Raw genomic sequence first — 16,752 nt, 5'->3', positions numbered from 1 at the left:
TAACAAATAGATTGCAGTAAAAATTTATTAAATCAAAAATTTTATCAGAACATCTGTGTTAAATTCTTTTCCAACTTCTAAAATTTGGCATTAATGTTCTAATTTTCTGATATTATAAAACTGTGAAAATTGTGACATAAAACAATAAATTTATAAATTGATCGAGATACTTTGACTTGATCTTAAATAAGGTTTTACTGTTAACAGTGACAAATAATTAGGTTGCACTGTAAATAGTGACAACTGATTGATGAAAATTAATACTGAATATCAAAAATAATTAGGAATTAAAAATCTTCAATTTGAACCTTTACATTTTTTTTAAAGTTTAGTGAAAATTTCAGCAGGCCAATGTTGTTCTTCTTACATAAAAGGTCAAGGCATAACCAAACAGTGAACAAAAATTTGCTACCAATTCAACCATTTAGGTGCAAGGAGAATATTTTTACTAGCTATATTCTTCTCGATTTGTAGTGCTGTTTTACAATGTTTAATACAGGTAAAATTGACAAACATTAACAAATAAGTAATAAGAAATACCAAGCACACATTTTAAGGTATGCCTTGTGTTGATGTTGGCTGATTTTTTAAAATAACATTTATGGATTGATGATGGATTTTCTGCTTGGATTGAAAGAAAAATAACTCACCAAAACATTTTGGCATGTTCTCTTTACATGACATACATATAATATGACTGGTTTTGTTCGTTTTCTAAATTTTCTATGTATTAAAACATTTGATCATTAACACATGTACATAACAAACATAAAGCAAACTATATATAAAGTAACGATTACGTATAACAAACAATATTGCATATTTTCTAGCCTTTACACAGCATTGTATTAAAAAACATTATACCATTGTAACAAAACATTATAAATTTTCAAAATAATGCCACCTAACAAGACAACAAGAATAAAATTTGAATTGAGATACATGTAAGTTCTATAGGTTGCATTTCTGTAAATATTGACAATGCAATTTCCCATAGGAACTCCTTTTACCGCTAAAACTGTACCACTTTTACTATGAAGTTTTGAAAAAAATCTTATCCTAGAATTGAAAGTTCATATGCACCACAATTTTTTTCAAAGGTCAAAATATAGGGCTATGTGGCATATTTTCAACATTTACATGTCCTGAACTTCTCAGAGTTAAAACTAACACTAATTTCCTTTAAATACCCCTGCCTCGAATGAAAGGTTACCACAGATTTCAATGTAAACAATATGCACATGAAAATTTACTGGTAAAATTCCCAAGTTATGTCTCTGTGAGATGGAACACAGAAAGCATAACTGGGAACCAGTATGTAAACAAAATTAATTTTCTATGAATATTCAAGATCTCCCTAAAAGAGGCGTGTTTTGAGATACACCTGTATTTACAAAGTGCAACCTATAATCTATGATACAAAATCATTTAACGCACTTGATAAAACCCAAATCGAAGGTTCAACAAAAGTAATACGACAAAAATTCCTTGTATGTTATGACCAAATCAGTATATTAAGGATCAGTTTAAGGCTCCAGATTTATTTCTTAATTTACAGATTTTGAATCAGACTGAACACATGTGAACATGGTCTATTGATCTGTGTAAGTGAAAATAACAAAAGGTCCTTCTCTGATAACATTAAGAATTATTAGACAAAGTATTTACTTTAAACATGTTAGAGATATGAGTAACAGGGGTGTTTAATAGTAACATGTAACCTCGTCCTAACTTACTGCACAAGAATATACAACCAACAAGCAACCAATATATAAATAAACTGAAAAACACATAGGGACTGTCTCAAAATATTTTTACTACATTAAAATGTATAATAATGGTATTTCTGTAAACAAACCAAATGTTAAATCTATCATACCGTTATTTATTAAGGACTTTTTAAATTAACGTATGCTGGAACTAAAATTTAGGTATTATTATATCATCAATATCAAAGTACTGACAAAAATTAAAAAGTACTCTCACATAAAGTTTTTGGTGTCACTTATGCTTTTTTTTTTAATGTGTTGATGTCCATCAAATCTTGCCTTAGAGTGAAAGATTGTAAAAATCTTTATGTAAAAGAGAAAAAAATACTTTGAGACAGTTCCAGACACTCAAAATATATAATATTGAAACAAAGGCAACATCGGGTTAAATGGGATAAAAATAGGTATTGTACAAAAAATTCCAATAAAAAACATATCAAAATAAATACTCTGTAAGCATTTGAACATTTAGCAGTATTTTATGATTATACACAAATATTCCATACTCAACAAATGAAATGGATAGAATTAATTACATGTTGTGGGTCAATTTAATTCAGTAAAATGTCATTATATAAAAGTAAGCAAATGAAGTTAGACTTCCCTGTACAACATAATGACACAAAAATACAGTTATACCTCATAAGACTTTTTTTCTAGAAGAGAAGAATTTACATGCTTTGGGTACAGTTAATAGAACATTAACCATACCTTCTTAATGCCAGAACAAATTAAAATTGATGATAAAATTTTTATGAAACACATCAAAAATAATGTCAAAAATTTTTGTCTTACTGATCATGTTGATGCCTCTTTTCAAGTCATTATTAATAAGAACTTTGTTGTATATTGATAATACAACAAGGTTTGTGTTGCTAAAATACCAATAAGGCAAACGATCAAAAACACAAGATTATTAAAATAAGACAAGATTTAAAAAATGTCTTAGTACTTAACTGTAAATTTTTACTAATTTCATACATTTTACCATGTAAAATTTACAACTATCTTAATTTGATGCTCCATTTTTCATGTAATACATGAAACATTTATATCCTAACTGAAAAGCTTACAAATCTATCTTATATATATTATTGCACAAGTTAAAGAATCAACTACTTGATTATTTACTTAAGAGATGCTGTTCATGAATCATTCTTCCCTTGTAAAAATTCATGATTCAACATGAACAGAATACACAACTTTTATTATTTCATAATAACTATTTTTTCGTTTTTACAAATACAATAGAAGCCATCCACATTTTCAAACAAGTTCATAAGCTTGTACATGCTTATCTGTCCACTTCAATCATCTTCGATAAATATTACCATTATGTTGTTAAAAATAGATTACTGTTGGTCATCTCAATGAGATTGATTTTCTCGCTTGAGATGACCAATGATAATCTGTTTATTGCTATTTTGATTATACGACTTTAATGTGGCATGTGAGCCCTTAGCTTCAAGTAATAATTTTTCATATCACTCTACTGTGCTAAGGAAGGAAATTATCATTCGTGAAGATCAAATTATTTTTTTGTTAAATAGCAATAATGAAGGCTATCCCTTTATGCAGATGCTGTTTTATAAAGGGGTGTAGAGAGAATATGCTCTCCATAGATGGGCAATATATCAGTTTTTGGCATAAAATTATTTACTTTTTTGACAAATATGGAAATTACACCTACCCTCACTACAAATGTAGATCTTTCCCTATGATGGTCAAGCCAATGAAATGCTTGATAATTAGGATGACCTCTAAATAACATTTTAAGTTAGACTTAGTTTATAACAACTGTACACACTAAAGATTTATACAATACAACAATGTTTAACATATCTACACAATTAAATTCTAAAAAGTCGAACAAATAAAATGTTCAATAAAAATTCTACAACAAATTAGTAAAACTATTATAATATATATAAAGATCACAGTTCTATACCCAACAACATCTTAACAAGGTTTTAATAAGCAGCGCATTTTTAAAGAGGGATAAAAATGTCTTAAAATGACAAAATGCCTTCAACATAACAAGAATTTGATGCGAGTCGACTCATTCATGATGCTTTTCTGCAAATCTTGTTTTTAATGCACAACTACATTTGTTCAAATTAGCTTTTATCATGTTAAAAAAATAGCGACCATGCAAAACAATTGCGCCCATCAAAGTGAGAAGCATTTTCTAATTTCTGGAAGCCCTACCAAAGCACCATGATAAAGATCCATGAATTTGTTTATTTATATTTCTTTTGTATTTTGCACTAAATGAAAACAATTCTCTAGACTTTTTATATATATATAAAAGATAAAAATTCTATTATGAAAATAAATAAATTCATAATTTTTGGCAACATTCTTCACAATATTGATAATTCACATGTTTCAAAATTTATCTTGCTTCCAAGAAATGCCCATTATCTTTAGAAAATTTGTGCTGGAAAAATTTTGCCTGAACAAAGAATAATTGCTTGACAGATATGAAAATGATAAGTTAACATATTTTAATTTGAAAAAAAATGGAATGAATTAACACTAATGGAGAAAAAACAGTAAGGAAGATTTTTAAATTAGATTAGAAAAAAATACATGGAGTATTATTCATTTAAAGTTTTCAACATTAATCTATAATAAGAAGGTTGTAAGTTGAATATGTGTGTCATCTTTTAATGTTTCACCACTCAAAAAACTCTCATCTTCAACTGACAGCAGTAAATAAGGAAAACAAATAATCTCTGAATTAGAGTGAGAATGAGATATTGTCCGGGATACTAAAATCATGAAAATATTTACAAATCTTTCAAAACCTTCTTTATCTAAAATCATACACATAGATTTATTATTTTGATCTAAAATTTGTTCATCATAATTAAATTGTACACAATATGAAACAAAAATAAGTACACATGTACTTTGACTAGCAATAAACCAAAAGCATTCTATATGCCCTATTTTAGATTGCACTTTGGAATGTGAAAATGTCCTAATGGCTAATTTATTGCATATAACAACAAGTGTTTTCTTTAAACAAAACCTATTATAGAAATGCTACATTTTTAAGTCACAAATGACATATTTCAAACCCTGTACTTCATGTTAATCTCTCAATAAAATGTCAACTAGCAAAATTTTATAAATTATGCAACTATTTTCTGACTGCAAAGTTTTTCTAAGAGTCAAATCAAAACATTAAAATAAGAGTGGCACCTAACACAACATTTCAATGGACAAAAATGATGGAGATTCATTTAAAATATCAACTAGTGAAAAAACATTTCATGGCTAACACCCTTACTTTTAGTAAACATTACATATGATTTAAAAAAAGTGCATATATGGCATGATGTTGGTTTTTTTTGTAAATAAAGCAGTAAAAAGAGTAAATTTTCACAGGATAAAAAGTGATAAAATATAACTTGTTTTTTTTAACTATTGTGAGAACTATCTAACAAACAGTATGTACTTTATTTCCTAAAGAGCTAGATGAAGCCTGCCGACTCGGACAAACTGGTCGGCCATTGGCAAATTCGTTATCTGAGGAGGAAACAGAAGGAGTGACATCATGTCTTGTGCGACGCGTAGGTTGTGGAGAGTGTTGTTCTAGGACCTGTGGATCTGACGCTGCTCTCTCATGTCGATACTGTAACTGTGGGGATTTATCTTCCTTGCGTTTAAATTTGGGAGATTTTCCATCTTTCCTTGTTGGCAATGGGGATTTCCCATCTTTTCTCTGAATTTGTGGGGATTTCCCCTCTTTTCTTTGTATTTGTGGAGATTTTTCATATTGCCTAGGTTTCCTAAAAGATCTAGTTCTTCCTGTTACATGAATACCTTTCACATTAATAGATATATTTGGATGAGAATACTGACGTTGTAATGAGTTACATGGACTATTTGGAAGACTTTTAGCTTTGTTTGAGGAAAAGCCTTCTTCTTTAGTACTTGAAGACTTTTCCTTATTAGAACGTTTGAATAAGTTGAGTAAAGACTTACTCTTTTTAAGGTTTGGATTAGAACCATGGATTGATCTGGCTTTTTCCACTCGTATATCATTTAACTTGTCTTTATTTAGTAACTGTAAGAAATTAGGATTAGAGATGGCTCTTGTTAAAGGAGGTTTGGCAGTTTCATCAAACTTTTGAAGTACTTCAGCAACTGAAGGCGCATGACTAGAATCAATAGTACCCTTAAGTCCATCAATATTATAATATCCTCGTTCATCTTGTAGCAATAATTCCATGCTTCCCTTAAATTCCTGAATACGAGGAAAAGGTTCTGCTGTTGTAGTTTCTCGTGAATTATTTTTAGCATCCTGTCGTGAGTTGGCAGTTCTTGCCCTTTGTCTCATTTGACCCTTTTTAATGTCTTCACAGCTCAAGGAGCGTAATCTATAATGATTATCATGGCTATTTGATGGCTTAGATTTTGACCCTCTTTCCCGTGGCAAACTGCTTGTATCAAATGTTGTTTCATACTCAGCAGTTGGAGAAAGATAAGTCTCAGGCACATTTTGATTAAATTTCTCTAGTGCTATTTCCTGAAGTTCAATAACGCTAGTTCTTGGATTTAAGTAACCATCTCTGCCTACATGTCCAGGACTCATTAAACTATAACTTGTAGCTTCCTGAAAAGATGGAGGGGGGCTCCACTCACCCGTAGGTGAAAACGGTGGCACTGAATTCTGGGCTATTGTTTTTACTGCAGACAAAGAGTTCATTCTCAAATAATTACCATCAGCGGTACTACTTCTATTTAATGGCGCTGGCACTGGACGAGTACGCTGAGAATTAGACATGGCTCCTGCTGTGGGCGGTGGAAGTGGTGGTCTACTTATTAATGATGATGAAGAATTACTCTTTTGAAAACCTGAGTTGACCACTGATGGAACTTTTGATGATTGTTGTCGGCCAGGAGAACTACTTGCCAGATATCTACTTGATGGTGTTTCTGGTCTCCTACTTGGTAAAGGTGGACCAGGTGTTCCAGGTGTACCAATATCAGACCTAAAAATATTAAAACATATGTAAATATTTTCTTTTATTTATCTTATTCATTTAAACAGAAGGTTTGATCAAATATTCAAGATTGGACCAGTTTTAATTGTGTTGTCTGAGGTAAGATTATTAGCGTTCAATGTTTGTTAAGGAAGTGCAAATACTCTGCACGCCAGTCTATGTTTTTGTTAGATGTTTTTCAGTTTTGTATAGATCTCATAAGTTGAGTGATATCTTAAAAGTTGTTTGTATTGATCCTGTCTTACATCAACCTTGATTTATAATCTATGTGAATTATTGTCCAATTACAACCTCATCCTAGGACATAAACTCACATTTCCTGGTCTACACATATAGCTCTCTGCCACAGCATGGCATGGAATCAGATACTTTTGGTAAATGTATTTATAGCATATTACCACACTCAATCCATATTGTATAACTATTGACAAATTATCAGTAAAAATATGTGCCACTTTTGATCTTGTCAAATCTTACCCTGTTTCACTTGCATTACTTGTCTGTCTGACATGAACTGTAGGTCTTGTTCTTATTGTGTTTCCTGAAAATAATATTTGTATAACATTTGGTAAAATTTCCACATGATTTTCAAAATTCAGAGGTAAATAACAGTGAAAGATATTTTATCATTTTTATCTTAACACTAATCTAAGATCTGCATGATTTTTTTTTATCAATTTTCATCTTGAATTTGCATTTTCTAGAATGCACTTATGAATATGGAATATACGACTTAAATTTTAGTAGATTTTGTTATACTGAATACCAAAATTGTAATGTTTATTCCAAAATTGTACCTTTCCCAATAATATGTTACTTTTGAGCCCTTTAGTTTTTTAGAATAACTATATATGGTTTTATCATTTGCTGGGTAATAATTTTGTGTATATATTGTGTGTATAAAGGTGAACCATGAATTTTAATGTTCGATTGCATTTCTCTGAAAGACTTGTTTACAGATTTTTTCTCAAAAACACACACTCAAGTATCTATGTAAAGATTAATTTATTTAATCAACCTGTGGTTCGTTTGATCTCACTTCCTCATTGGTAGATTATGGCTAAGACTTTGAATTTTCTTGGTTCCTCTGAATTTCCTTTTGATACAACAAGAAAAAAGTGATCATGCCCGATGATGTCACATAGATGAACACATGTTTTTGCAGATTATTAGAGAATCAAATTTCACTGGCTTATCTAGTGCAAAACAATATTTATCCACTCTCAACAATGAAATTTTAAATATCTAAAACACTCAGAAAGCCTCAAGTTTTAAACTTGAAATTTTAACAGTCTTGAGTGGAAAATTATTGTATCAGGCCAAAATAAAAAGATTGTATGTTTGCCCAAACGCGACCAACCCCAAAAATACCCCGCCAACTCAAATACATTTTTTGCCGTTTTTTATTTTTGAAAAATTATTTTTTCTGATTCTTTTCGTGTTCACTCCGTCATCGTATGAAACTTAATTTTGTTGTCTTTGTGTTTCAAAGTAACTGTGAATAAGATTAAAAGAAAGCGTGTAGAAGACCCAGTTAATCGATTTTCAATGTTCTCTGGTTTTATCTACTTATTTAACGAATGTAAAAAAGTAAACATGTGAGGATGGCAGACAGTCTTTTTACGCTGTCATCGTCTGTTCTTCTTAAAGTAAACAAAAAAACAATTGTGTCTAATAGGCTTTATAGGTTAACAATACTTGATACGGTGGTAGAATTTGAAAGTGTTGCTATGCTTTCATTGTTCTCTTGTTATAATCCTTTAAGAATGTAGTATTTTTGTACTGGTTTTGGAATTTGTGTCAAATGTTCAGACTTCTTGGTGTTTTCCATACAATACAAGGTAAAATATTTTCCCCATAACACCCATTTATTTTTTCACATAAGACTTATTGAAATAGCTCATAAAAGGTCATTTACCAAAATTTTGGAAACTCTTAATTTTCATTCTTTTGATTTGAGACACAAATAATACCAATGCAAATATAAGGTAAAAGTTCAAGTCAATCTTTTCCCGCCATATTTTAAATATCAAATATCTTGAAAAGGAGCTCCATGACCTATCAATACTTTTAGCTTATTTTGATCCTTAACCAATGCTCTAGATATGGGAAGATGTGGTGTGAGTGCCAATGAGACAACTCTTTATCCAAATAACAATTTATAAAAGTTAACCATTATAAGTCAATGTACCGCCTTCTATCTGCTTATAGTTTCAATTTTAAATTCTTAATTTATATAATTTCACCTTAGTACATCCTTGATCATCCTTAACATAACTTACCATTAATATCAATATTCCAGTTGTCCCTCATGATATTTATATGATCAGGATGATTAATCATACAAGGTATTACTGAGGTCAGTAAGGTCAAATTGTTCGATTCTAATACATAATCTTCCATCTCTTCTGTTGTCCCCCTTCTACCAGGCTACATTAAAAAGAGAAAAAAAGCTCAAATTGTTAAAAAAAGTGTATGTTCACAAATTAGTGAGTATAAAGTTCATACAGAATATTGATATCAAACTTGTGTAGTGAAACTACTTTAGTTATATTGAACATATGAGGTATTGTTCTTTTATTTTCAATAAAATATTCTGTAACTCTGAAAATCCAAATGAAATGACAATAGTGATTGTATACAGACCCTCAGACCACCATTCTTAATAACTTGGCAAAGCTTTTAAATAAATCACACAATAAAACAAACTTGTGTTAGTGCATGGCATGTTTAGATTGTTGGTTTTCCAGTCCGAATGGTTTAACATTAGTAATTTTTGAGGCCCTTTATAGCTTGCTGTTTTCTTTGTTGAAGACCGTACTTTACCTATAATGGTTTACTTGTACAAATTGTGATTTGGATGGAGAGTTGTCTCATTGACACTCATACCACATCTTCTTATTGGTGCATCATTTTAACACTCCTTGGTCTATCTGCACTTTTTCAAATGTCATAAGTATAAATAAGATGTAAAATCATGAATTATAAATTAATAAGGTAATATTTTTGTTTGAGAATATAATAAAGCTTAAACCTACTGACCTGCATTTTGGTCAAGGCATCTACAATCCTCTGGTCAAGTAAGTCATAAGCATAGTTTTCTTTTCCATCTTCTGTGTGAAATATATATGTCCCATCCCCCATTGGGGCCACACGTCCTGCTTCCAGCATAAATTGATTTTTACCCCCTTCAAAATACCTGATGCTTTTTAATGGCCATTGTGCCAACACTGTCCTTGTTGCTTGCAAAGCAAGAGTTACTCCCCATGGTGAGATATGTAAAATACAGTTAGTTCCCTTTGCTCCTATTCTCCTGTTGACATCTGAGTTTTCTGGCTTCACAATGATAAAATCATCTGAAATCAAACTTGTTAGGATTATTAATTGAAAATGACCAACTGATCATGAGCATGTTATCAATTTTAAGTGTATTGTGTCATTTTAACACTGAATTTGTATACATGTAGCATACTGCATAAAATTTATGATTCAATAAAAATTCTTTCAACGACAAAAATTGTCTGAGAGATATTTCATTCCTGTGTTTTAATATAGATGTATACTGTGGATTCATTTATTTTCGTGGGTACCAATTTTCATGGTTTGAGGAAAATTTGCATATTCGTCGATATTTGATTTTGTTGTTTTTGGCAATGTCTGCACATATTCCTTTAGAAAATTTGTAATTCGTTGAATATCTGTACCCACGAAATCCACGAAAATTAGTATCCAACAAATATTAATGAATTCACAGTATTTCAATTTACAACTACTAATAAAATTTGTTATCTTTAACATTTCTAGTGAAAAGAGTAAAACTTCAAATGTTGTTGAAAGTTGAGTAAGCGACAATCAATGAACATATTAATTTTATTAATTTGATATATGTTATGGTATCAGGACAAAAACTCCATCAATTTTTTCTTGTATTATTCAGTGTGCAAATCTTTTTTGTCAAGCAGTATTTTTTTAAATTCACAAGAATTAGTATGCCATAAATAAAATAAATTGTAACTACATAGAAAATGTCTCTACAACTTCCAAACCTTTAATCAGTTCTTTTAGTTTAAGCTGAGACATCAACAAGAATACGAAGACGTCCATATTTTTTTGCTCATCCGCTGATAAACACAAATATTTATCCTGGCTGGTAAGTTCGAACACATAAGCTCTGTTTTTTGTATTTGTTACTTTCTCTAAATGGAACCCAGGCAGTAATGGGATTTTCTCTACAATCATGACAATAGAAGATTTGGTAAAAAGTTACTGAATATTTTCTACAAAACACAATTATTTGCCACAAAAAAGTGACCATTTCTAATTATAATGATACTCAAGATTATAAGCTTCACAGAAAATCAGAGACTTAATAAGCTGTATCATTCTAAAATCTTTTTTCTTTTCTTTTTTTCCCTTCAGTCCTTCACATATTATATATGCAGCTTTCTTAACTGAACATGAACAAATTGTTGACATTTGAAAACCACACAATTCATCTGAATAACTGACAGAAAACAAAACAAGAAGATAAAAAAGTCAGAATTTATTATGCACATACATGTATATACATATTATTCCTCCTTTTTTGGCTGTGGCATATAAACATTTGGGTTAATTTCTTATTTTGTCAATTGCATTTTGTTATAAAATTATGTTTGATGACTGAAGTTCTGATTTTTTTAACAATCATTTTGTACATCGCCTTTCAGTATTGTGTTTCTGTTGGTTTTTTTTTACATTGTACATTACCTTTTGCAATACATGAAGTTTATTTTTTTATTTTTTTTGCCGTTATATTCAATTGTAAATTACTTTTTGGTTGTACATGTACTGAAACTCTATCCTCTGGGCCTAAGACTGTTAATAAGTTATACTTAAGAAATAATTCATGGGGGCTTGAATATATCGTGATTATACCACGGGTTGGCCCTTTATGACACATATTTTACCCTGAGCGATAGCGAGGGGTAAAATATCGGCATAAAGGGACAACCCGTGGTAAAATCTAGATATATTCAAGCCCCCATGAATTATTTCGATTCTAATAAGACAAATACGGCAATTCTTTTGGATCGAAGCGCTCTAGGTGGAGACAACATTTGCCGTTCCCATAAATTAACGCACTTTTAGATTGGCGGTAAAGAACCGGGAGCAAACAGAATTAGTGACATGCTCAAACTATTTACAATAACATATTTAGATAGATTTGAATGAATTTTAATGATAATTTACATATATATCTTCTATGTATATAAAAAAGGGCTTATACCACATTTTAGCATCGTTTGTTTACGTTTCCTTGTTGTGATGATTTTCGGTATCATAGGCGTGTATTTTCCTGTAAAATTATTAAATTATTACGTCATCATATTATGACGTCGTGTACTTCATTCATAAACAATCATATGACGTGGGAGTACAATCGCAACAGCCCAACAAATATATTCATATTTTACCACAGGTGTGTACTCAAAGCGTTTGAAGGACGTCATGTTAGAATGTACAATATATTTCTGCATTGTTCTACTATATATAAATATATAAAGATTATTGATAGTTTTTAAAACAAGAGGGTGTTAAACTCAAGTAGCTTGATATGAAAAAATTTCACAAGAGATCAAAGCAAAAGTTTTAAAAATAGCAATAATTTACATTACATTTTAGTACTGTAGTTCTGTTCTTTATAGTAATAATAATATTGAACATTACATTTCATAGCTGCGGAACCGTAGCTCTTAGGTCCTTATGTTATTTTTTGACTATTTGCGGACCATAGAGCTACGGATTTTTCCTATTTCAAAACGTTTGGAATTGCGACCCAGGTTCAGGTCGCACTTATTTCCCCAAAAAACATTCTTTATTATGTTTGCAAAGCTTGCCAATATATCTAGTTCGTTTCGTTAGATATTTTTCTAGGATATGACGTACCTATCGTCCGCAAATAGTCAAAAAATAACATAATTAGACCTAAGAGCTACTGTTCCGCAGCTATACATTTCAGTACTGTAGCTAGCCCTGTTGGTTTTTTTTGCAGAGCATTACTTTCAGTACCATAGTTTGTTTTGTGTTTTTTATTGCATTATATTGTACATTACCTTTTGGTGCTGTAGTTCTGTTTTTTGGCTTTTTGCTGTAACATTCCAACACAGGTTGATTTCCACATTTCTTCAGTATAAAATACCTTAACTTCCAAGGGTTATTCTTGCCAAACAATCCTTTGTTTTTGTTTCCAGACAATTTGTATAATGAATCCTACAATAAAGCCAATACTTAGATACAACTTTAAAATTAGCCAACCTACTGTCTTAGAACAGAAAAGCCACCTTTGAGTAAGACTTTGTTTCTTGCAGTGGAAAAAAGACATCACTGTACTGGCCTATGGTAACTTTGTCCCTTGCAGAGGATAAACAGGTCTTGCATTGACAGGTAGTACACTGTACAAGGTAAGTTTACTCTTTAATATATATCATATATAAAATACTTAATAGCACAGTTTAAACTAAGGAATTTGTTTTTCGTTGACTTTTATTTAGTGTAAAATCTACAACTCACAAATTGCAATATTAATAAGAATTGAGGTGCCATGTTGACTTGCTAAAATTCATTAATCTGTGCAGGATGCAATAAAATAGTCTAGAATAGACACAACAAGATGGATCATCCACAGAAATAAATTTATTCATTACATATTTATATAAACATTTGTACATGAACACATGTAGATATGCGTATATGGTACATATACATTTGTAGATGGTTATTATAAGTGGTAAATATAGTACATTTGTGTATGTTGTATTTGTATTATTTTTCATGTTTGTAAAACACTTGAAATATGGCAGCAGTCCTTTGTGCCAATTACTGTTTTTCAGAGGTATCATTTGTACCAAATTTTGTTTTCCAAATGTGCATATAATTTGAGCTGACTATGTTTTAGCCACAAACGTTGATGACACAGTGCTTTGCTCCCACCATCTGTATGGACTGAAACTCTATCTACCGCAAGACGTACTAGGAATGGAGCAGAAGCATTCCACGGGGTTTATTATGAACTGTTTCTGTTTTATGCATTTCATCCATCCTTCAATATTTGTCTTTTTGGACAATAAAGACTTTTTAAGTGAAGTTACAAGCTAATACATGTATACACTTCAAATTAGGAAGTACCCATGCAGTAGCAGTAAGAAGAAAGTATGTTTGATTCAGTTGCAGAAAAGGAAACATTTGACATATAAACTGCCAGTTCCAAGTCCGAATAAAGGTGGAGGGAAGTCATTTTTCTTCACATTGGCGCAATCATATGTTTTATTTTTGGCGGAAATGATACCATTTAATTTTAAAACAGGTGGCGCATTGGAGAAAAAACTTGTGGCGCAATAGGATGCATTTTTGGCAGAAACGGATATATCTCCCTGAAATAAACATATTAATCATATATCATTCTGTTTCAAATGTGTAGTAAAATATTTATATTATTTTCTAAACGGATGTTTATCATGTTTATTATCTTGCTTTATAAAACAAACAGAAACAATAGAACAAACTTTACGATTTTTTGACAAAGCATTATTAATGTTTTTGTTCAAGAAGATACAAACATACAAAAAGTAGTCAATGGTAGTGTTTAGTATCATATATTATATTTTATTACCTCAATGGAATAAATACTTATAATAAAGTATTGACAATACATATATATACATGTATATGTCTTTACAAGGTATGGACCATACGTCCCAAGGACGCTGTGGCAATATGCATCCTATGCCTATGGACGTCATGAAAATATGAGTGTCGTGTCTAGAAAGCTATATTGTATAATTTTATATCATATCATTTTCACATATATATATAGTCATTATATTGTCTCATTGGCACTCACACCACATCTTCCTATATCTATAGAAGGCAATGGGATTTTTAATAGTAAAAAATGTGGGGTATAGTACTGATAAATGTAAGACTCCATCATCTGATGTTATGGAGAGTTTGAAAGCTGTCTTAATTATGATCAACTACTCAGGCATATAGAGCTCTGTACATGTGCTAGCTGTCACACATTTGCGTTTTTTTTTTTAGAACGATTAATTCTCACATGACACACTTAGACGTGACAACTTTTTAGAATGACCAAAATGTATATTTTTTTATGTTTAAAAAACATTACATCAGCAGGGATTATGTTTACTGTTAATGTTTATCTATCAGCTGTTCACTGTCGATAAAATTATCAAACCTCAAAAATAGTTTCCCCTATCTCTTCCATTTTCAGGTCATGGTTGTTTACATTGTGAGAATAAGTGAAAGATTTCTAATTTCTAATGCGAATAATATTCCTGAGTTATCGGTCTTTGTTTGAGTAATCGAGTATCACATTCAGATACTATTGACATGAAAATATACATAAATCAGATTAAAAGTTTTATATTAAACAATAAAGTGCTAACAAAGATTTGTATTTAAATATACAAATTACTGTTTCTAATTTCAAGGATTTGTACTAAAGTTATACAAATCCTTTCTAGTACTTTCTAATTTTGAATAATTCACATAAATAGATTAATTTGGGAATATCTGAGAGGAAAGTGGGGAATTTAAAAATGACGAAAATAGGGAATATAAACGTGGAATCTGGGTTACAGAAGAAAGTGGGATTTGGAGTGGAAACATAATAAAAAGGAAAATGTCATCAAAATGAATATATTATAACATGTCAAAATATACAATTCATTAATTAACACCCTGTGAATTAATTTCTAGTAGAGGTGTCATAAACGGTTTCAGAAATGCCAACAGTTAATAAAAAAAAACCACAGTTTTTAGTGTAATATTATTAAAAGATTCAAATAATAAATGAACTTTAGCATTTATTTGTATTGGCCGTTTAATTTGTGAAATAAAAATATTCTATTTTATTCTATTCTATTCTATGCTATGTGCTGTAATAAGTGAATTACACTGGCTGTCTCAAATCTTTACCAAATCTGACTACACGTATGTTCAATGACCTGTAGCTATTAAAGATAGAATAGATAGATAGATAGATAGCGAGAATTATCTGATCAAATATCAACATAAAACATTATAAAAGTAGTATAAAACAATAGCAGACATGTTAACATACCAAAATCATAACATCTTAAAAAAAATCCTGATACCTTATCAGTATTACCCATACGGCTTATTTCCAATTGTGTTTAGAGATGTTTTATTAGTATAAAATCCTAATAATCGGATTGCAACAAAATACAAAAAAAATCATCATTTTGTTAACTTGATACAATTGTTGAACTTAAAGGATTAGAATTGACATTTATCACTATCGAACACAACTAGGCTTAAATAATAAATAATAGAAGTGATAATGAAAATCATCATGGGGAATATGTAAAAGAGACGAAAACAGGTCAAAACAATGTATTTTTAAAACATGCATTTACCAAGTATTTAAATGTGAGCCTCCCTATTAGATTAGCTTTAAATGAATTATTTTGAAATGTTGCTGAATTCTACTTTATTATTTCATTCTAATTTTCCAAAAATGAAAAAAAAATAAAAAAAATATTAAGATTAGAAATAAAGAAAAGTGAAAACATGAAATTATTAAAAGATAACCATGTCAAAAGCATGGTTAATAGTATTTTCATGTTTAAAAAAAAATGCCATCTTTCAGTATTCTGAAATGCCCATCGGCCTGCAAAAGAGATTTGAAGTCAGTATGAATTATAATATATAGTGTTTTAAATATAACCCAAAAAGTAAAGAAAAAGATATCCATGTAAAATCCTGAAAGAACATATATTATATATTATTTTAATGTTTACGTTCTTGGTAAAATCAACACTGTCAGCTTTTGACACATTTTTTTTAAAATTATTCTTTAAAAAAATACCATGATATATGATATATGTAACAGTCAGAATTTAGCGTGTATAAAACATCGATGCTGCTCTACCTATGCTATG

The 16,752-nt window shown here is 30.2% G+C and overlaps 1 protein-coding gene across 1 annotated transcript; it reads right to left on the bottom strand.

The window, feature by feature from the left end:
- Positions 1–2,950: 2,950 nt before the first annotated feature.
- Positions 2,951–15,076, bottom strand: LOC134708268 (uncharacterized). The gene is made up of 7 exons (XM_063568686.1): positions 15,024–15,076; positions 12,883–13,039; positions 10,834–11,016; positions 9,830–10,143; positions 9,070–9,217; positions 7,265–7,328; positions 2,951–6,775 (listed from the first exon to the last, which is right to left on the bottom strand). The coding sequence occupies exons 1-7, from the start codon at positions 15,051–15,053 to the stop codon at positions 5,218–5,220; spliced, it is 2,454 nt and encodes an 817-aa protein (XP_063424756.1). The 5' UTR covers positions 15,054–15,076; the 3' UTR covers positions 2,951–5,217.
- Positions 15,077–16,752: the final 1,676 nt, after the last annotated feature.

The sequence above is a fragment of the Mytilus trossulus genome, chromosome 2, assembly GCF_036588685.1.
Source record: "Mytilus trossulus isolate FHL-02 chromosome 2, PNRI_Mtr1.1.1.hap1, whole genome shotgun sequence".
NCBI lineage: Eukaryota > Metazoa > Mollusca > Bivalvia > Mytilida > Mytilidae > Mytilus > Mytilus trossulus.
Note: the sequence above shows the minus strand (reverse complement) of the source record. Positions and strands in the feature narration are given on the sequence as shown.